At 33.5% G+C, this 22,613-nt stretch overlaps 1 protein-coding gene across 8 annotated transcripts in view; it reads right to left on the bottom strand.

Moving 5' to 3' along the window:
* Nucleotides 1–396: 396 nt before the first annotated feature.
* LOC149528482 (cold-responsive protein kinase 1-like) overlaps nt 397–22,613 on the bottom strand; it is a 30,238-nt gene continuing 8,021 nt past the window's right edge. For 3 of the 8 annotated variants that reach the window (XM_089811613.1, XM_089811612.1, XM_089811614.1), the window contains exons 2-7: nt 18,809–18,937; nt 18,501–18,619; nt 16,608–16,818; nt 16,008–16,245; nt 15,470–15,620; nt 5,653–6,754 (exon numbers count right to left, since the gene is read on the bottom strand). In XM_089811613.1, coding sequence (XP_089667739.1) covers nt 6,398–6,754; nt 15,470–15,620; nt 16,008–16,245; nt 16,608–16,818; nt 18,501–18,619; nt 18,809–18,875 — 1,143 coding nt within the window. In that variant the 5' untranslated portion in view covers nt 18,876–18,937 and the 3' untranslated portion in view covers nt 5,653–6,397. Of the gene's footprint in view, nt 676–5,652; nt 6,755–15,469; nt 15,621–16,007; nt 16,246–16,607; nt 16,819–18,500; nt 18,620–18,808; nt 18,938–22,613 lie in introns of those variants that run through there. The other 5 variants (XM_089811615.1, XM_089811616.1, XM_089811619.1 and 2 more) reach the window with 4 other exon arrangements.

Genomic DNA, 22,613 nt, shown 5'->3' with positions numbered 1-22,613 from the left:
GATTAATAGAATTGGGCATCATCATCATAGATGGAAATTTAAAGTGTCAACCAATGAAGAAACAATGTCTATAGTTATCAGAATAGAATGTAGAAAAGAAACAAAAAAGCTACAAATTAACCATACCCGAAGAAAACATGTTAACTAGATAGATTAAATGTTCTATGAACCAAGTTCTAGAAGTAACAAAGAGTAGTTGTGCAAATAATAACACAGATTCAATCCGACCTGCAAATGCTCCAGTAAGGCCAAACTCAAACAATATGGGTTAAATTGACCAATCACAAATTAAAGAAAATAATAATCAATTTTTTGATTTAGTTCCTTTATATTTCAATATGAAAAGCTACAAAATATATACCTTTGTAAATGAAACTTGTAGCAAAGAAACACCAATAACAAATCCAATGCTATTTTGAAAATGATAGTCATTACAATCCTAAGAGTTTCATTTGATTGTTTTAATCCTCCACTATGCCTTCAAATAAGAAGAAATCAAATGAGAAATTACATGAAACACCACCTTTATTGCTATGATGCTCAAATGTATGCCCTGGATGGAAAAATAAATTGTAATAGCAATGCCATAGACTAGAAAATTAAGCACAAAATGTCAAAACCTTTTCTTTGTTGCTTTCTCTTCAATTGAAGTGTGTGAATTATATTGTAATCAGCCTGAAACCCAAATTGCATAGCATTAAAGAAGCTTAGAATTCCCATTGAAAACTACCTAGACTTCCACAAATGGAAATAAATCATACAAACATTAGAAAATTGTGTGTGTGTGTGTGTGTGTGTGTGTGCACGCACGTGCGTGCCTATGCATGTGCGCAAAACCCCATTAGACCTCTTCACATTGCATTTTGAATTATATTGGAAATTTCATTCTAGTTTAAGAAAACCCTAACAAACTTGAGGAAAAAGAAAAAAATATGAAATAAATTGAATTGAATTGAATTGATAAAAAAATTACAATTGATGTTTCTGTCTAATTCATGGATGTGGATGAATTGCAGATCTAAACAACAAACATTAGAATAGTAAAACCTCAACCTCTTCTTGTTGTCATCTTGCCTTGTAATAAGCCTTGTAATAAGATAGAAGTGGTTAGGTGAAATGTACCAAACAAAACATTTACTACAGAATACACCTAGCTTTTAGACATAAATAAAATGCAACACGTTGATGGTAATGCCTACATGCACAATGCCATAGCAAATATTCTCCACAATTTTATATAAAAAAATATTGCAGATTTTGTTATGGAGAAAGTATAAAATAAAGGATTTACAAAAGATAGAAGAGTTGGCATTGGCAAGTACATGGCTGCAAATCCTTGGCAATGGAGGAATATACATCACAGACAAAATGATGATTTCAAGGATTAAAGTTGTCACCACACAACATAGACAAATGGAGACTAAGAATATTTGCCTTATTTTTAATGATGGAAAATAAAATAGACTACTAGCAACAATTTGTTGTCCAATCAGAAAATTGAATAAAAATGAAAAGAAATTAGTTGTTTAATAAAATAATCCTTTCAAACGGTGGGTTATAACTACTTGCACGATTACCAAAGAAAGAATTAATATGCAAAAAATGACCTAAAAATTATAGTCTCCACCTATGGCTAGGCGGGACTAATAAAACTACTTACTTGATCTATTGAATCCTAATTACTACAATACTCTCTTTTCAAAAATCCCTTCTAGGAAATTTTTAAAAACTTGCAAAATTAGAAATTACCTTCTAGGAATGCAAATAAACTCTGAAAAATCATTTGCATATATAAAGGATTAATAAATAATATTTAATGCAACCTTTTGTTAAAATGATTTTACATAATGTTAACCTTGCTTTAAAAGTTATAAAGTTAAATATAATTTATGAATATTAATAATTTTATATGTTATAAAATTAACAAATAATTTTTTTAACATTTTAAAATTTTAAAATTAATTCATTAATGCTGATAGGCATTCTAGGCAGATTGGGCGGAGTGGGATGGTGTGACCATCTTAATGTTAACTTTTATTCTTTTAGGTTAAATTTGACAACCATCTACATGTCAAAAGTTTAAATCTTATTATAAATAGAATATACTTTTAAAAATAATTTAATAAATACCACATAAAATATTCATTTAGATTATAATATTTGGAAATATAAATCATCCATTTTTTAGAAATTAAAATGAAAAATTTAAGTTAATGAAAAGGTAAATAAATAGAGATAAAGGAAATGTAATTAATTTTTTCATGTAGTAAATTAAATTATAATTATTTTATAGTGGATATCTATCGACATTTCTTTAGATAGATTTATTTAAGATATCTATACTAGTTTATACGTATCATGATACATATATTCAACTATATATTTACAAACTAATTATAAAACTTATTTTCACTATATCTCATAATTTAAGGCAAAAGTGGACTAACCTATATATATATAAACTGATTTAATGACTCAACTGATTCAATGACTCAACGGGAAAAAAAACAATAAAGAATCCCCAACTATATCTCATATTTTATTTTATATAATTTATAATATTTATACTAGAAATTTTATAATATATATTATAATACCATATACTAAAGTACTTACATTTTTTACTAAAATTACTAGTTTGCAACTGTATTATAGTAATTATATATATTTATATTAGAATTATAGTAATTATATATATTTCATTGCATATATTTATATTAGAATTTTATAACTTTTATATTTATAAAAATATATATGATTAAAATATTAAACTTTTAATATTTTAATAAAAATACAATAAATAAATTGTTATATCATCACTTACTTTAACAATCATATAAGACAGGACGTTGCTATGCAACCTTCCTTATTATCCTCCCGTTTACTGTTGTTTATTGAATAAAAGAATGTATCTATTGATTTAGAATGGAGCATGAAACGTAAGGTCAATAGAAACGTCTATATTGTAACAAACATTTCCGTGTGGGCATGAAACAGAGGACAGCACAAACAAGAGTTCTTTGTGAGCTAGAGTCCTTACCTTTTGGAGCCATAGTGAGGTTGTGATTGTGAGGGTGTGTTTAGAAACGAAACCATCTTGCAATGTTTATTGTGTCAATCACCAAAATAATTGCTGAAAGTGTTACATTGATTTGACAGATGTAAGATTTTTAAGACAATCACCAGTTATGTTAATCACTAACACAAACACTTGACTGAATTTTTCTGAAATAATTTAGTATGGCACTAAATCTCAAAAAAAGTTCAATTATCTTAAATTTAAACTGAAAATTAGACCCAGAAATAAGTAGACAAGATTATTATCAAAGACTTTAAGCTCCATTGTCCATAAATTCTTAGTTAAAGGAACACAATCAAGCTAACAAACTTGGGGACTTCAAATATCACTAATACATAATTTTTTTAAGGAAGCAATTCGAATAGAAAACAAATTTTAAAATTGAAATTTTAAAATTTGATTTCAATGTTGTTCTATCTATGAAAAAATATTACAAACAATCATAGTAGCAAATAAGCTATTTTCCTTAAAAGCTTAAAAGTTCAAATTTTATCTTTCTTTTAGAGAAAATGACATGAGTAGAATCTACACCTATTGAATATATTAAAATATTATAGTGGAGAGATAGAAAAAAATTGTATATTAGCTCAAATATATTGACGAGTGCTAAACAGTAACAAAAATATTTCAAAAAGTTAATTCACTAACTAAAATATAAACATTTATTTAAAATTATGAATATTTTGTTAGAATTTTTAGAATTTTGCAATAAGGAAAGTAAAGATGGTGTAATATAGGTATGGACAATTGTTAAACATAGATTAAAAATATATATATTGAATGATTTATATTCTACAGTGATATAGAATAAAGTTTTTTGTTCTGAAATTGTTTTTTTTTATATGAAAAGAGTACAAAATAATTTCCCAAGTAATTTTTCTTAAAATAGTTATTTTCCTCAAAAATTTGATATGTTTGATATATTGGTTTGGATGCAATTCTATTCTTTTGAAAAATTAACTATTAATATATCATATTTGTTTGATTTATTGATTTGGATGCAATTCTATTCTTTTGAAAAATTAACTATTAATATATCATATTTCTATTGATTTTCTAACATGCTTCTCATTCACTAATTACTAATTTAATTAATTCATTCTACAATATTAACCAGTGCAAGACAATTATGTTTAAAAATAAATCAAACAACCAATTTAATTGAGACAAAGCTTTAGCAATTTCGTAAATAGTTTGACACGACATTGCAGTGGGAGGTGTGATGGTAACATATGTCCTCCAGAATAGCTGCAAAGGATGACCCAAGCAGCCGTCGGGATTATAGGTGGCGCAGGTGATCCAAATGTCCAGTTTGCCTCTTTCCTCTATTACGCAGAGAGGGAAGGGTGTCACTTTGTGGGAAGCCTCAACCATGCCTATTCTTTCTTACATAGTCCATATTGTCTGATTCAAATGCAGAAAGAGAACAAGTAACACCCATTGAGAAAACATGTGCACTCCAACCAATTTGGATATCGTTGAATCGACCTTCAGATTTTGCCTTCCAAGCAACATGTCCGGCAGATCGGCTGTTGTTCTGGTGCCACCAGATGAAGATGAATTCATCCGGAAGCCGACAGATTCGACCGGTCCAAGTTGAGGATTAACAACTGCCCAAGCACTTTCCTCCCTAAGAGCATCACAGAAGGCCCGGTGTGTTATGAAGCTATGTGGAGTAAGACTCATCTGTGTGGTCAAGTTTTTGAAACTGCTCCTGACTTGTGGATCATAGTGATATATATTCTACTTGTTTGATTAACTGTTGTACAAGATGCCTGAGAGAACGGATACGATGTTCTTAGGGCGTAATTGATGTTGTTTTTGCATAGATTTTTTGTGATTTGAAGGAGCACACATTCATTTTGTGCACAGATTTTCTTTCAACTCTGCATAAGCATGGGCTGTTTGCATAGGAGGAAGTTTTTTTTTTTTCTTTGACATGGAGAGCACGACTGTCCTTGTGATGATAAAAAAGTTGGTCCAGAAGAAGAACAGACAACAAAGCAGGATGACGGTTTTCTTCTGAGAAAGCACACTGTTTGATGTCATCATTTTTTATTGCTGATTGCTTCAGGCGATTTGTAAGCAGTAAGCAGTACCACTGGAGATTGGCAGGGCAAGCGGGCGGGCATAGCTTGAGAATTTCAAAGTTTCAACAGAACCACAGGACGGTTGCATGGACAAAGTTGGACTGAAAATTCTAGAATTCCAGTTGAAAAGAGAAAGAAGGTTCCAGATACCTTTTTTTCCCAATTTTTGATGTCAAAATAGTATTTTTACGCCTATCATAATTTCTATCAACCAATCACAAAATAGAAAGTGCCGATACAAAATTAATTAAAAAATAAATTGATTTTCAACTTTAGGAATACACAGCTTTGGTTATCTTAAAAAGAATTAATCGTGTCCATCACGGAAAACATTAGTACCCAGCCTTATGCAAGGCAGGTACTAATAAATACTCAAACCTCTCCCCTTGAAACCCAATCTTGTTTGAGGTTGTGAAACTTAAGGGCCCAAAGGCAATGAATCATTCAACCAAGAAGAAAGCCCCTCAAAAGGAAAAAAAGAAGAAGAGGAAAACCGAATCTTTTAGTTTAAAAAGGAGGACATGCAACATTTTGATAGTCCATAGCCAGAGCTTGATGAAAAGCTTGGGCCAAGAATTTTATTGTCTTTAATTGGTTACAGTGTCATTTCATTCTTTTGTAATCAGCCCTTCCATCTATAATAACATAGAAATGTTTCCCCAATCAAAACAACTCTTGCCATAAGATTTGTCCACCAGAATCTGGTGTTACATTGATATTCTCATAATCAAGATACAAAATCGTCATTTGCATCCCTTGATGACTCTTCCTCCACAAAAAATAACCCATTCCAAATATTCAACTGTAAATTGTTCAATACTTCTACATCCCACGTACACATCCATGACTGCAAAACACAGCTGAAAACTTAGATTGGATGGCATAGAACTATAACTAGGAAAATTGTACAACATAGAAAGTTGTCTAAATCTGACTGCTGCCTTCAACAAGAACAAAGAATAATAGTATATGACAAATCCCAAGGGCTCAGACAGTCTGATTACAATGTCCCTCAAAAAAGAATTAATTCTACTCGTGATAAAATACAACCCCCCCCCTCGCATATGAAGGAGTAAACTAATCTAAGGTCCGGGCTGTTTTATAAAAGGGCTTCAAATGCCATTTGACTCTGACCCAATGGAATGCATACCGCACCACTTCAAAGATATTTTCACTCTCATGGCTTCAACTTCAAAAAAAATTGCTCGCCAGCTATCAGATGAATACCTCAACGCGCTGATACCTCAGAATATATATCTGAACTGCTGAAAATGGATGCCGTTGTACCTCTTGAGTAATTGGATGTGGATGCACCATCATGTCCTGGGGACAAGGGCTTTTGTTGTGAATGTATTTTTAAATCTGTTAGGTCTGAGATGAAACCAGGCCGTGAAAGCCTCTCAGTCAATGTTTGCCTTTCTGACAGCATTGTTACAACTTGAGACATGGTTGGTCTGACTTTGGGTGTAGCTTGAGTGCACAAAAGAGCAACCTTGATGAAACGCAATACTTCTTCCTCGGAGTAGTCCTTTAGCCGTGGATCCACCAAGTCTAGCAATCTGTTTTCCTCGTATAAACGCCACGTCTGTAAAACAATTGCACACGGATGACTCGTCTGTAAAACAATTGCACATGGATGACCATACATGAATCCATTGAATTCTAGATCATTAAAACCTGATCAGAGAAGTAAACACTCTCCACACAAAGGCTAAATGACCCTCAGACAAGTGTTCCTCTTCTAAACTCGTCTTCCAAGTACAAATTCTAAATGTACGTATCTTAACTTTTTCATAGAACTGAAACCAATATAAAAGTTTAAAAGCCTGTTACCAATCCCGTACCCTCACTGTCATTTTACATTTTGTATTTTTTCAAAATTTATCAGTAAAGAAATAAATTTACAAACCACATCAGGAATTAATTATTAAGATTACATTTATTTTTCCTTGGCTCAAGGGATCTGTATTTGGAATGAAGCTGTTTTAATTATTTGTTGTAAAATTGTTGAGCTGCTTTTTGGTTCATCTGCTGCAATAAATGATCAAAGGTAAATCTTAGATTGTATTTCTTAATCATACAGTTTCCTCTTTTGGTGTCAAGGGGAGAGTGAGGGAGTTGATTGGGCAGGGAAGCATATCCTTTGCATACATTATACTTCAGTGGCTCAATAGTCAATATTATTCATGATTGGAATGGTGCAGCAACATTAGTCAATATTATTCATGATTGGAATGGTGCAGCAACATTTGCAACTTGAAAATGTAATTCAGCTTCTAAGAATTATCTTTTGTTAGCTTGTCAATTCTACAAGTTGGATGTGAGATTTTCACTAGGGGAAAACTTGACTGTTCAAATAAACTTTCACTATTGCGATTTGTTGTGGCCCTTTGAAGTGGAACTGTGTCTTAAAATATGCCCCTGAAGTGCAATGCTAAGCGTTGAACATAGCCCCCAATTGACTAGCCATCAAAATGGGCAATTAACACCTTGGAGTCCAGCCAAAAAGCAGGTTCGGAATTTGTGCCGATCAAAGAAATGGAGCATCAATTGTTATTCTATGAATTGTTGGAACATGCCTAGCTTTGCTGCAGAAGTAGAAGTTATAATGCATTTTTCTATTTTTCTGGTTATACTTTTTGTATCCTTGTGAAATGAAAAGATTTCTTGACTTTTTAATATTTGTAAAACAATTTGCATTGCTTACAATTTTGTTGATCACATCCAATATGTCGAACTTGGTATTTTTTTGGCTTGGTGACGAACTTGGATTTTGGTACTCATGCAAATTTCATTTATTTTTAGACAAGTAAATTTATTTATTTTAAATATCAACTGAAAAAATATTTATTAGCTTTAGTAACTATTAATTAAGTGGAAGTGCTGAAATCTCTGTTTCGCCAGTTGCTCATACAGGCAAAACCCAATACATGATTTCACCAATTTTGTATTATAATGTACGGGATTGGTATTAATTAAGTGGAAGTGCTGAAATCTCTGTTTCGCCAGTTGCTCATACAGGCAAAACTCAATACATGATTTCACCAATTTTGTATTATAATGTACGGGATTGGTAACAGGCTTTTAAACTTTTATATAAAATAAATAAATTTACTTGTCTAAAAATAAATGAAATTTGCATGAGTACCAAAATCCAAGTACGTCACCAAACCAAAAGATACCAAGTTCGACATATTGGATGTGATCAACAAAATTTTAAGCAATGCAACTTGTTTTACAACTATTAAAAAGTCAAGAAATCTTTTCATTTCACAAGGATACAAAAAGTATAGTATAACCAGAAAAATAGAAAAATGTATTATAACTTCTACTTCTGCAGCAAAGCTAGGCATGTTCCAACAATTCATAGAATAACAATTGATGCTCCATTTCTTTGATCGGCACAAATTCCGAACCTGCCTTTTGGCTGGACTCCAAGATGTTAATTGCCCATTTTGATGGCTGGACTCCAAGATGTTAATTGCCCATTTTGATGGCTAGTCAATTGGGGGCTATGTTCAATGCTTAGCATTGCACTTCAGGGGCATATTTTAAGACACAGTTCAACTTCACAGGGCCACAACAAATCGCCCATTTTGATGGCTAGTCAATTGGGGTCTATGTTCAATGCTTAGCATTGCACTTCAGGGGCGTATTTTAAGACACAGTTCCACTTCAGAGGGCCACAACAAATCGCAATAGTGAAAGTTTATTTGAACAGTTAAGTTTTCCCCTAGTGAAAATCTCACATCCAACTTGTAGAATTGGCAAGCTAACAAAAGATAATTCTTAGAAGCTGAAGTATGTTTTGAAGTTGCAAATGTTGCTGCACGATTCCAATCATGAATAATATTGACTATTGAGCCATTGGAGTATAATGTCTGCAAAAGATATGCTTCCCTGCCCAATCAACTCCCTCGCTCTCCCCTTGACACCAAAAGAGGAAACTGTATGATTAAGAAATACAATCTAAGATTTACCTTTGATCATTTATTGCAGCAGATGAACCAAAAAGCAGCTCAACAATTTTACAACAAATAATTAAAACAGCTTCATTCCAAATACAGATCCCTTGAGCCAAGGAAAAATAAATGTAATCTTAATAATTAATTCCTGATGTGGTTTGTAAATTTATTTCTTTGCTGATAAATTTTGAAATAATACAAAATGTAAAATGACAGTGAGGTCATTTGAGAGTTTTAACTTCTCGCGTATCTCAGCCGCATCTAAGGTAGGTCTCCAAGTTGGGTAAACAATATTCTAGGACTTTCCGTTTTCTTTAGGATTTTATTTCATATGCTTATTTAGGAACTTTCTTGCTCTTGCTCTCTAATTATGAATTTGCTTTCTTTTGCCCTATTCTGTGGATTTACTTTCTCTTTCAGCATGTAGTGTTGTTATATATCATTTATATGGACAGTAAAGTGCATGAGGATCCAGACCTATCCTCATTACAATTATTAGCTTCTTACTGCTGCTTATGATAAAAGGTTGATGCAAGCAGCACAATTCTGTTCATAATTAAAGCCCAATTAATATCATTTTCAATTCTGTGATGCTTAAATTGTATGCCATTTAGTCAGTCCTGCAGTGGCAGGCAGGGAGCAAGTGCCCTGCAGCTCTTGTTACTAAAGTTCTAATGAAAAAAATATTGCAGAAAATTTTCATAAACCAAGCCCAAGATTTCAAAGAAATTTTTCCTACAGTTCGCTAGACATTTCATTAAACCCTTTCATGGTCATACATATTTTCCCTTTGGGATGTCGATCAACTGTTTTACAACGAATATACAAATCGGATAAAAAATACGAGGAAGATCCTTAATAAACAATTTGCTAGATATTTCCAAAATCTAAGAGACATACTTGTTGTCAAATGATAAATAACTTTATAGATGGTCAATTTTTCTGCCCATTGTTGCCCCATATATTTGAAAGTGCAGTTTTAGAATAAATTATTGTCTTGGCATCTTAAGGGTCAGAGTGCTTATGATAAAAATATCCTGTTCTCAGTATCCAGTACTGATAAAAATATCCTGTTCTTGGTATCCAGTACTACCATCAGTACTACCATCTGAAGATTGCCTGATCATATTTTTGTTAATGTTGTAGCTTCAGTCAGATTGAATTGATCTAATAATCATTTTATGATTATTGGTTAATCATCAATTAGACAAACTCTAATATATCTACTTATATATATTATACATATGTGTGTGTGTTTATATAAACGTTAATCTTGTCTAAATGGTTATTCACTTATAATTACCATAGAGACATGTCTCCTCTACTCATATTTATATGCATTCAAATCTGCAATTGGGACACAGAATAAATAGAAAGTGTTATTACATTTGCAGCAATCCTTTCCCTTAACATTTGTTGGATATAATTAGAATACAAAAGAACAGAGCATCATGACAATTATACTAGGTGCACCATATTAACCAACCTGTTATTGAGGAGGGATACTAATAAAGATGAATAGATGTAATGGAATTGTTCTCAGAAGTGTGTTCTCAAAATTAATAATAAAAGGTATTGGTTATTCAACTTGGTCAAAGAAATAACCAAACTCTTAAATCAGAGTATACAGATGGCTTCAGAAGTTTTAATATTGTAAAACATAAATATATAAGCAGTGACAAGCCGACAGAGGTCTTCAGCGGTTAAAATAATAGACAAAGTTTATAAAAATATAGTCAATGATATTCTAATGTCGCCTGGCAAAATGGGAAATCCAATATTGAACAAAGGCAAGTATTAGCAAAACAAATCTCATATAGCATGGATCTAATGTGTATGTCGCGTGTGGACTACGGGTATGCTGCGATTGTGTTTGAAATGGAAGTACAGCGATGAGTCATAATATGAAACAATTACAAGCAATGTCAATCATATACAATGGTAGAATATTCTTGAAATGATTATGACGAAGTAAGAAGTCAATGAACATATATTTGGCGAGTGGCAATAAGGGGAACACTTATCGACAGATATTCATACAGGACCATGGGGATTAAATGCGGAAAGAATGGACACCGAAACAACATTGCCAAACAGAGGCAGTGGTTCTAGTGCCACGGTGGACAACGGTTGGAGAATTGGTTTAACTTCCAGAAGATTCTTAACCTCTTTCAGTCTTCTATTTATATATGAGGATTATCTCCATTGCGACATATATATGTCAATATGAATCACTGTTATAGTTAAGTATGATTCCAAACAGAGAAATGGATCCCACAAATTCAATGCCACAATTATAGACGGGAAGAAGATATATCGGTTATATCAGAAGCAGTTTATAACATTATACCAGAGTCTTATTATAATTGTCGCAAATAATATTATTGGCAAAGTTTGAAGATGAACAGAATAAGATTAAAGTCGAATTTCTGAAGGCTGCAATGGTACTAAAGGTGGCGATGGTAGTAAAGGCTATAATGGCTGTAAAAGAGATTTCCTTGAGAAGATTGTCTATGGTTCTAAAAAAAGATTTAGTAAACAAGGTCCTGTGTGCTGAGAGGTAACAAATAATTTTAGATTAATTTCATGATGCAATAGGATCAGATCACAGTGAGTGATAAGCCGTGTGCACCTTCTAGCCACTGCAATGTTACAATGGACACCACCTTGGATCAATCTCATTAAACAACATATCAGATTTGTCTTCAAATTGTTGCAGAAGAACTATGTTCTCCTTTGGTTTTTTGTGTTTACAATATGTAGGTGGTACACGCTGAGATTGCATCCACATCCAGTCAAAGAGCCCTAGTCAGAAGAGCAGTATTTATTATATATATACAACACTTTGCAAGGCCATGTGAATTACTGGATGCCCTTTTGTTTTGTTGGATATATGTATACCTCATGACATTCTATCACTTGGCTGTGAGGAGCATCTAGATCCTGAAGGAACTGGTTCATTTAATAATGAAGGGGAAGCATATATTGTTGCGTAGAATTCACCTTATTAAGCTCAAGTCCAGCTCCTGCAAGCTCGTCTTGATGAATAACCAGAAGCTGAAGGTATTTAGGCTGCAAGTGTGGATAGTTTTAACGAGCATGAAGGTAAGATCTGGAGCTATCAGAGACCTCGCGCAGAAGTTTTGCACGAGCTTGGGGATTCTTTTCAAATGTCAATGCGGTGGGAGTGATCTGCATAGGGCCTCTTAGAGCACTCTAAGATTACAGATCATAATTGCTATGTGTCTATGTTGATGGAGAATTTTATTTTGGTGAAGACAAAGATAATATTCAAGCATTGCTGGTAGCAGATGATCGACCTCATCCTTAAAACAATAATAGCCACAAAACTGTATATTGGGATGGCACATAATGAAATATTCTGGATTTATTTTGTTCTTAGCTCCTCATCTCAAGTTATAATTTCTGGAGGACATATCGGCTTTTATATATCCAATGACTTACAAGAATATCAACTTATATGAATAAAACAACAATTATTTATTTCACAAAGGTAGTAAGCATAATGAAGTGTGATACTAGTAAGGCACTGAGACTCTGAAAAGTTAATTATTTTTGGTGACCCATCTGCTGGGTGAACCGAATAAAGGAGCTGTGTGGGGGGACAAATGCCACAGGTAAGACCTCATTCAATTAAGAGGACCGTGGGTATGATGTGCAAACACAGGGGCTAAACTTGCTAATCATTGACTCAAATCCTCATTTATAAAATTCTTAAAGTTATCTCGACATAGCTGTGGTGAATATGCAGGGAGAGCAATTACTGTCCTTTGGGGAGCTTCTAATCTGCTCACAAGGGTATGCATAAGATTGATAAAGCAATATTATATTGTTGACTGAACTGCTGACATCTTTGCATCTACAAGGAGTTGGGAATGAAAATACACATCCATTCATACCAATACTCTAGGGTTCCCATATCAATATCAATGGGATGGAAATAATTTCAGGTTTCGGATATAAATTTTAAAGGCTCTGTCTTGGAAAGATATAAGATGTGGATATGTGTGAAATGCAAAAAGACCAGTGGAGCCCAACACACACTAGAATCACAACATAATATGGGAGTATAGACAGTATACCCAAATTGTTGGACAAATTGGCTTAAGGAAATGTTGCCAAGAGATAGGATGAATCAATTGGAGATTCCTCTAAGGCCATGCATAAATATGTTCATGAAAGAGAGTGTATGTGATGTAAAATAGAATACTACAACAGTAAGGGATAATATGGCTAATTCAAGATGATTTGATTATGTGGTATTTGTAAAATCCATTAGGAAGAGTCAAACCATCTTATCAAACTATCAATATGGTTAGTCTCTCATTCTACATACCACGATATCGACCCTTGTTGACATGTATACCACCTGTACTTATGAAGTCCTTGCATAGCCATTGGAGTTCAAATGTTGTACTATGAATTGATATAAGAGTGGGAATTTTCCATTGTGGGGGGAATAATAATCAATGTTCCATTCCCGCTTGAGCCTTCTTTAGAAGAGAGATGTTCCATTCTCAAATAATCTAAGAAAGCAATTTCTGATTTGTTGCATATGGACTCTCATTGGAGCAATTGGTATCAATGATGCTTATGTGTAGATAAGTATTTATCCTTGAGTATTTACATTTATCTTGTCTTTGTAGCCTCTCTCTTATTTGTACTTCTATACATACAATAAAGTGCTATTTGCCTGGATCTTTTCCTTGTGTCTAGGGACGTTCTTGCAGAAAAAGAAGATTGGTACATTAGGCATGTTACTAAATATTGTGCAAAACTAAATATTATGATAGTAGCTCCAAAGAAGTTTTGCTCTAGAATTCATTAGTAATCTGATGATTAGGCTGGATAAAGTGAGGCTCTTGAAGTGAATATCTTTGATGATTGAGATTATGAGTATCCTTCTATATTCAGAGGGAGTTTGACACTTCATTGGAGACAACCTTGTATGTGGAGGTCGGAAGGTTGATATCAGTTTTAGAGGGACTTTGAAATTTCCATCAAAAGCAACCTTGGACCGGAAAAAGTCTACAAATTGAGAGGGGGAAGTTCGAGGTGAAATTCCTTGTAATACATTCTTCTCTGTAAGAGAGAAGTTTGAGGTGAAAACCCTTGTTCCACCCTCTAGGAGCAACTGTGGTGGATCCACCCTCTGACTTGGTTCATGGTGGATAACATGTGACTTACTACATGATTTTGTAGGAAAACATCATGAGAGGTGAGGATCTTACATCAATGTGTGTTGTGAGGTCTCTATTGTAAGGTGACAATCTTAACAATGGCTTGACCAGTTATCATGATGGACTTCATTAAGTTGCCCCGGAATGTGCCAGAGATCATGATAACGAAAGTATCATGATAGACTACGTTAAGTTGTTGTCCCAGAATGTGTTGAAGATCATGATACTTGTCATGATGGACTACGTTAATTTGTCCTTGAGATCACGACTGTTATCTAATAGACTACATTTAGTTGTTGTCCTGGAGAGTGTCGGAGATCAAATAACACATATCCTTCTAGGATATGACATATTCTCTTGGTAGGCATCATGGACTTGATGCTAGTGCGCATACCAAGAGAATATCAGTATGATGCATATCATATGGCTGATATTCATTGTTGAATCATCTTCAGATGATTTTAAAAGATAACATCTATTTTGATGGATATAAGTTGATATCCTTAAATATGTCTTTCCAAGAATATCATATTGAGATGATATCTCTCTATATGCTTGAGAGTATAATGTGTTCTATAATAATCCTCCCTAGCTAAGAGAGTATGCCAATGTTGTAGCTTCAGTCAGATTGAATTGATCTAATAATCATTTTATGGTTATTGGTTAATCATCAATTAGACAAACTCTTATATATCTACTAATATATATTATACATATATGTGTGTGTGTTTCATATAATTGTTAATTTTGTCTCATATAATTGTTAATATTGTCTAAATGGTCTTTTACTTATTATTACCATAGAGACATGTCTCCTCTACTGATATTTATATGCATTCAAATCTGCACTTGGAACACACAGAATAAATGGATAATGTTACTATATTTGCAGCAATCCTTTCCCTTAACAATTTTATAATTTGCAACTTTAGTTATTAATGACAAGGGATTAATTCCTATTCGAAAACATATGGCATATTCCTTTGTATTTTTGTATTTTCCACTTCTTCAAGCATCACAAAAATAACATCTCATATTTTGTGATTCCTACGAGGAGGATGATTTAGAAAACAAATTTAGATGGTAAATTCATGAGCGGAAAGGAACCACATAATGGAAGACTTCTTTTATTACCATTTCCAAAAGGATTTGCTCCTCAACTGGTAGGCTTGTGTTCATATTGCCTCTGCCACTGATAATTTCAAGTACAAGTACCCCGAAGCTATAGACATCTGCCTTTTTTGTTAATTGTCCACGCATAGCGTATTCTGGGGCCAGATAACCACTAGCCAAGAAACAACCACAAAACACAAAATTACTTTTCAGTTTTTAGTTTTTACACTTGGGCTATGACATTGATAAAATTACATTTCTTTCATGCATTTTGCATAACTATATTTAAATGCTATGCTCCTCACTATAGAAAATTTATTTCTATTTGTGATTTAGTATCTTATATCTATGATGTAATTAGAAAACGATACGACAAGAATGATGGACCTCAAACTTCAATTTTAGTTCTACAATATGCATCAATTGAGGTCATTTTTTCTGGCATAGTTGTTGTAATGGCAATAATTAGCTAAGGAAAACAAGCCCATTAATGTATAGCCAGGATATTATTCTTGAGGCTCCATTTCTGTGTAAGACTAAAAGTAAAAGTAAGACTTACATTGTTCCAGCTACTCGTGTGCTGATATGTGTTATATTATCTGGGAAAAGTTTAGCCAGACCAAAATCTGCAATCTTAGGATTGAGATCCCCATCTAGGAGTATGTTGCTAGCTTTAATATCTCTATGCACAATATGAGGTGTAACTTCCTCATTAAGATATGCAAACCCACGTGCAGTTGCAATGCAGATTTTGGACCTTGTTTGCCAATCCATGTCTATTGCACCATTGTTGGAACCTAACATATTGCAACCAGTGTCATTTTCACAGAAGTCTTCCTTACATCAGAAAATACAACTGCTATTGTATTTCTTATCTTTAAGAAATTAAAAATACATTTTTAATCTCTCTCTTGAACAAACACAGACTTGTACCCAATGTCACTTTCACAGAAATTTTGCTTGTATTGGCAATTAAAATATGTTTCTTTCTTAGCTTCAAAAAACATTTTTATTCTCTTTTCAACAAAAACCCTGAAAGACAAAGCCAAACCCTGCATACCATATTTCAAATTGGCCAATTTTTACATTCTCATAATAGTGCATTCTCTGCTTAAAGAAAGGAAAGAATCAACAACGTTTTTCAAGAACATAGTTATACCAAATAAGACATGTGAAATGCTATTATTCTCCAGATATCCATAAACCAAAATTCGATGATCTCCTTCAATGCAACACCCATGTAGCCTGACAAGATGTTCATGTTTGATTGCTGAGATTGTGGCTATCTCAGTTAAAAACTCACGAATACCTTGTCTTGACTCAGCAGAAAGCTGTTTTACTGCAACCTCTGTACCATCCTTCAAGACTCCCTGCAATTCAAGGGGGAGTGTCAGAGGGAAAAATGAAATTGCTAAAAGTAAAATATTTTTTTCAGCCTAGAATTCCTTTATTTTCTCCACAATGTAACATGGCCCCAAAAGCAGGATTTATATGTATACCTACAAATGTATGCTCATCAATAGTACTATTGATATAGCTTGAAAATTTAAGGATAATTCATGCTGGATCTACAAGTAAATAATATTATTTCATTAAGGTTTTGTTTGAAGTAGGACTTAAATTATTAGTATTTTAGAATGTTAAGATTTGATTTTCTCAATAATACAGTGATTGTTGTTCTCTGTTAGAAAAATATTCGGTGTTCAAATCCTGTCTTTCTCCATGCATGTGACTGTCACTACACAATGAAATTCTATATAAAAGTTAGAATTTGAGGTTTTTGTGCACAACACCTGTAACCTAACAGAGTTGATTCTACCTCAAGTGCACGTTCCATAACATATTTTTTATGAAGGTGCAATATCTCTCAACTAAGTCCTACAAGTCTATCTTGCTCAAAAACAAATAGCGGCAAATGCATGTTGGCACCAAGGAGCTGAAAGGGATAAAGGACATGAGTAGTACTATTCTGGCACAGAGATCTCAGAGCATAATTATGATTGCAAACAAAAGCATTTCAGAAAATTTCTGACTTCTGAGCGGTGAAAATGAAAATTGACTAGGTGCGCATACCTGGCCCAAATTGGCTCACACCCAAAACACACTTGTAATGGGTACATAAGTGTGGATGAAAAAGCACCCCCTTCTGCACCCTAGACCTGCCAGCTGCAGCTCAGTGCATTGGCAAACATCCCATTGAAAAATAGAATAAAATATTAAAATGTAAAACTTAAAAAAAGTTATAAAGTAACACAGAAAACAAAAAATTAAAAATATCAAATGACAACCCACAAATTATCTAATATCTATTATATCTTATTTGTTTAAATTATTCTCTCATTCCCTAACACATGTATTATTCGCAACCCACAACATTGTTCAGTAAACATCTGACAATCAAAGCTGGAAGGCCTGAACTTCCAGCCAATAAAGCATCTCAGCCAGCAAAAAGAGATTGACTTGTCTTGATGCATAACTTTTTCATTTTTTTCCAGGCCTGAATTTATATGACAGCTACAGGATTTTATAAATATATATACATATAATAAATAATGCTTCTTGAGCACTTCCGATGTTATGTTTATTTTAAAATTGGGTCATGTTTAGTCATGCATTATGATTTAAACATTACTATGATTCATGAAAATCTTATGGTCCAAGGTTCAACTTTTAGTTTGATTCTCACTTTTACAATTACCCTGCCTACCAAAGTTGTTTAGTTTGGCACCCACAGCCAAATTTTGGAATTTCACACCTAGCGCTGCATATCCACATTGTGCATCACTGCATACCAGTGCATCAATGCACCCGTGTAACCATGGAAAACACATATTAGGAAAACAAGTCCAAATACTAAGATGACTTGAGTATTATTGGATTTGGTGAGCCCTTAAAGTTATACATAAATCAATTTTCATTTTCTCCTACATCACAACATAATGTAAAATGGAAAAAATATATCTGACTATAAATGCAAACATCCATTTGCACAAGTCCGGGACATCCTAAGCATTTAGCAAGTTCTCTGAGAACACTATAGGTTTTAATATACCTTGTACACAGTTCCAAATCCACCAGCACCTATCTTGTTGTCTGGATGAAAATTCCTTGTTGCCAATTTGAGATCCTTATAGGAGTAGATATTAACACCTTTAATGGTAGACAAATCTTCTGGAAAAAAAACATCATGGTAAGTGCTATATATTAGTATATACTCAAAGGAAGAATATTTATGCTTAGACAGCATTATAAAAGTAACAGTATAGAACAATACAACGACAATGTGCTCCAAGTTAGCTATCCTCAAGAGGAATATAAACATGCCATAACATACAAATGAAAATGCAACAAAGCTCATACCTTCTTTGTTTTGGGCTTGTTTATCCCTTCTGAAAATTGCGCCAAAACAATTCAAAGATGAAAACATATCTCTGGCCACCGTTTTACTCACCAGGAAGGATATTGTTCTTAATATTCTTTAATTGGAGACTGCCAAATAAGTTAAAACATAATGGGAAGTCAATAGAATTCCATAAGTAATTAAAAATGATGACACTAAATTTTATCCAAGCATGCATATTGACAAAGAAAAAGCAAGTACATTTCCAGTATCCATGCACAAGCAGGTAACCACAGAATAATTATATACAGATATAATTTCATAGTAAAATAAAGTCCTTGAAAATAACAAAGATATACAAAATTGAATTCTACATCCTATTATTCCAACAATAAACCAATAATTGTCACTTTTGTTTAATTTTTTATCTTGTCCAAGGAAAATACCCAAGCACCTCTCAATTTCGCAAATATAAATTACTAAAAACCACCTGTGATAATTACTGTGAAGTATTCATCAAGGCTTTAGACCATTATTGTTTCTGGGAAGTAAATATTGATGGACAGTTAAAATTCAATAGTGTACTTATTTCCAAATTCCATGATTGTGATGATGAAATCCAAAGCAATTCTAATATAAAAGTTTGACTCCTTGCGAGTATTAAATTTCTTCGTACATTTCAAGTTATTTAAAAGATTAACTACAAGAAAATTATTTATGTAGCAAGTCTAATATAAAAGTTTGACTCCTCGGTGTATTAAATTTATTCATACATTTCGAGTTATTTAAAAGATTAACTACAAGAAAATTATTTATGTACTTGACTTTTGTATCAATAAGTTTGCATTGTGCTTGTAAATTTGTTGTACCACATTTGCTTCTCATGCCTTGTCGAAAGCCTAACCTAAATTGAATAAAAATGGACGGCAAGAAAGAGTCTCAGATTAAGTTAAAGAAGGGCAGAACGTGGAAAGCATATCCAGGATAGGTGTAAAATTTTGGCCTTATCCCAGCATACACCTTTTCTACTGATTTGATGTTACCAACTCTTCAAAGCAATTTGGCAACATCATTCATAATGTCTGACTAATCATGAGAAAAGAGAAATAAGTTCTCTTTCTGTCACTTTATTGAGAAACCAATAGCCTAGGCAAATACACATTATGCCAGTCTTCTTTCTAACCATGTGTCATGTTCCCTTCTTGAAATAGGATTAGAACAACAATAATTAAATTAAAAATATAAAAGAAGATTAAAAATACTGAAATATTAGTTGTTAAACAAATAGTCAAAAGGCATGAATAGAAAAGTTTGTGACCCTCAAATGAGAGGTATAAAAGGGAGAGAAGAGAACTTAATTGAATAGGGGAGAGGAACGGAGGAAGAAAAGGTGGAACATAAGAATCAAGGAAGGAATAAGGGAAGAAGAACGGGAAGGGAAGAAAACAAGGGAGTGACTTTCAAGAGGTGAGGGGTTGTGACCCTTCTGAAGGGTGGTGATTGTGAAAGGGTGTGGCCATTGCAATGGGCAGTCACTGTGAAGAGTTGTAATCCTACCTCACAAAAGATATAAAGGGGAAGGATCAAATGGAATAATGATTAGGGAGTGGAGGAGATCTAGAGCAGATTTAGAGCATAAGGACGGATCTGAAATAAGAAATTAGAAGGAAAGAAGAAAATAAGATATGTAGATCTAGAAGAAAAGGATAAATAAGATAAGCAGATCTTAAATGGGATATGTGCAGATTTGAAAAGCAGTAAGAACAAATTTGAGAAGTGAGAGATAGGTGAAGATTAATAAGGAGTGAAAGAGGCAGAAGATGTCAAACAAATGTATTTTTCCAAAACCGAAGTGTATAACCCTTTCATAAGGGCATTAACAAACGGAAGGGGTTGATTCACTACACTCAAAGACGATATTAAAGAGGAGAAGATTCGATATACAAGAGACATCAAAGGGGATATTAAAGAGGAAAAGATTCAATATGCAAGAGACAATGAACTCTTACAAAAGCTGTTGACCCTTTAACTTGTAAATTAGAAAGGGGAGACCATTCCAAGCAAACATCAATACATCATCAATCATCAATGCATCACTCAATCAAACAATCTATGAATCAGAAAAGATTAAATCAAACAATCCATCAATTAGCAAAGATCAATTCAACAAAGTGAACAAGCAAGCAATCAAATCATCATCAAGCAATTCGCATCTTAGAATAAAAAATCAATCAATCAATTCATCATTCAACCATCAATCATTAAGTATCACTGTATTGAACCCACATTCATTCATGCAATCATCAACAAGAGAGTTAAATACAAAAAAAATATAAGAGGAGATTGTAAATTCAGGCCTGCGATCTAGGTATTGAATATTGTGTGGCATATATATTACATCAAAATCTATTTGACTGTCTTTATTGAATTATATACACAATACAGAATCATGATATTATCTGATTCTTCATGTATAGATACATTGACAGATGTGTATAGATAATCTGCATAATTCTGATTTAGTATATGGCATTGCTGATTCAGGAATATTTAATTGTAGGATTTATCATGACATACTATATGTACTTTCTGACTGCTGTAATAAGCCATGGTAGGAGGAATGAGGGGATCATAAATGGGAGAAATGGTGACGAGGTTGCCTTCGAAGCATGTCACCACATAATATATGACTAAGGGCCAAAGGGGTTAACGGGACTGCCTTGAGGCTTAGGAAGGAGGGACTATCAGCACACGCCCTTGTGAATATGCCTCATAGCCTCTATCATGGTGAATATATGCATGGAGAAGCTCAATTGTTGGAGGTAAGATAGAAGTAACGAGATTGAGGGTAACCTTGATAGGGTGCTACACTAGGTAAGCCACCTCATGTGGATGGCAGGAGAACAATGTATCTGCTCTTAGGCCTAGGGTAGGGAGTCACTAGGACACTTCATCAAGTCAACCTACATTGTTACTCCCATGACTGAAACATCTTAAATCTGATTCAAGCAATCTATTAATGTAATCTGTAATTTTAATATATATTTATTTCTGACTCGAGAATGTTTATATATGAACCATGTTTATAAATGATTCCTAACTAGCTTGCAGGATCTCAATTAAAGCAAGATGGTGTGTCCGAAACCCTACTATCTTTAAATAATATTATAATCTAGGGCAAATTTTGGGAACTCATAGTTTGGGGACATTACACCATGTTGTATAACAGAAATATCGTTGCATAGAAAGAACCTAATTCGATAGCACTACTTCACAGATTATTTTAAAGGTTGTGCGGTAATCTGTAGTTCAAAACAAGTTTTAATGCTAAACAGGTATAGCAGTACTCTAAACAGTAACAAATATGCTCCCTGTGTCTTTGGTCAAAGGTCATGTGCTCTATGTATTGATGTACACTAGTTGCAAGTCATACAAGTTGTTCCATAACTTGTTGCAAGTCATGCAAGTTTAGGCAGGTCGCAAGCCGTGTAGTCGCGGGTTTTCTTGACCCATCGCCATGACTCAATGAATCATGTGCCATGTCTGCATGACTCGACTGAGTTGTGCTGGACAATGCCATGACTCATTGGGTTAACAATCATGACCCACACATATTGCAGAAAGAGGTTTCTTTATCTTAAAGCTACAATAATTTATAGTACTACAGTTTGATATGCTAGAAGAAGAAGCTGCAATGCTCGTTTGTGAGCTCCCAACTTTAACAGTATATGATTAATGCAGTAAATTTGCATCAATCGCTAAGCTATGGCTAGTGCAAAATGCATGGCATAGCCCAGAAACAATGCCTTACAAGTTCAATCAACT

The sequence above is a fragment of the Cupressus sempervirens genome, chromosome 11 (genome assembly GCF_028749045.1).
Source record: "Cupressus sempervirens isolate cs-2001-9-10 chromosome 11, ASM2874904v1, whole genome shotgun sequence".
Taxonomy (NCBI): domain Eukaryota; kingdom Viridiplantae; phylum Streptophyta; class Pinopsida; order Cupressales; family Cupressaceae; genus Cupressus; species Cupressus sempervirens.
The sequence above is the reverse complement of the archived record's forward strand: the minus strand, read 5'-3'. Positions and strand labels throughout refer to the sequence as shown.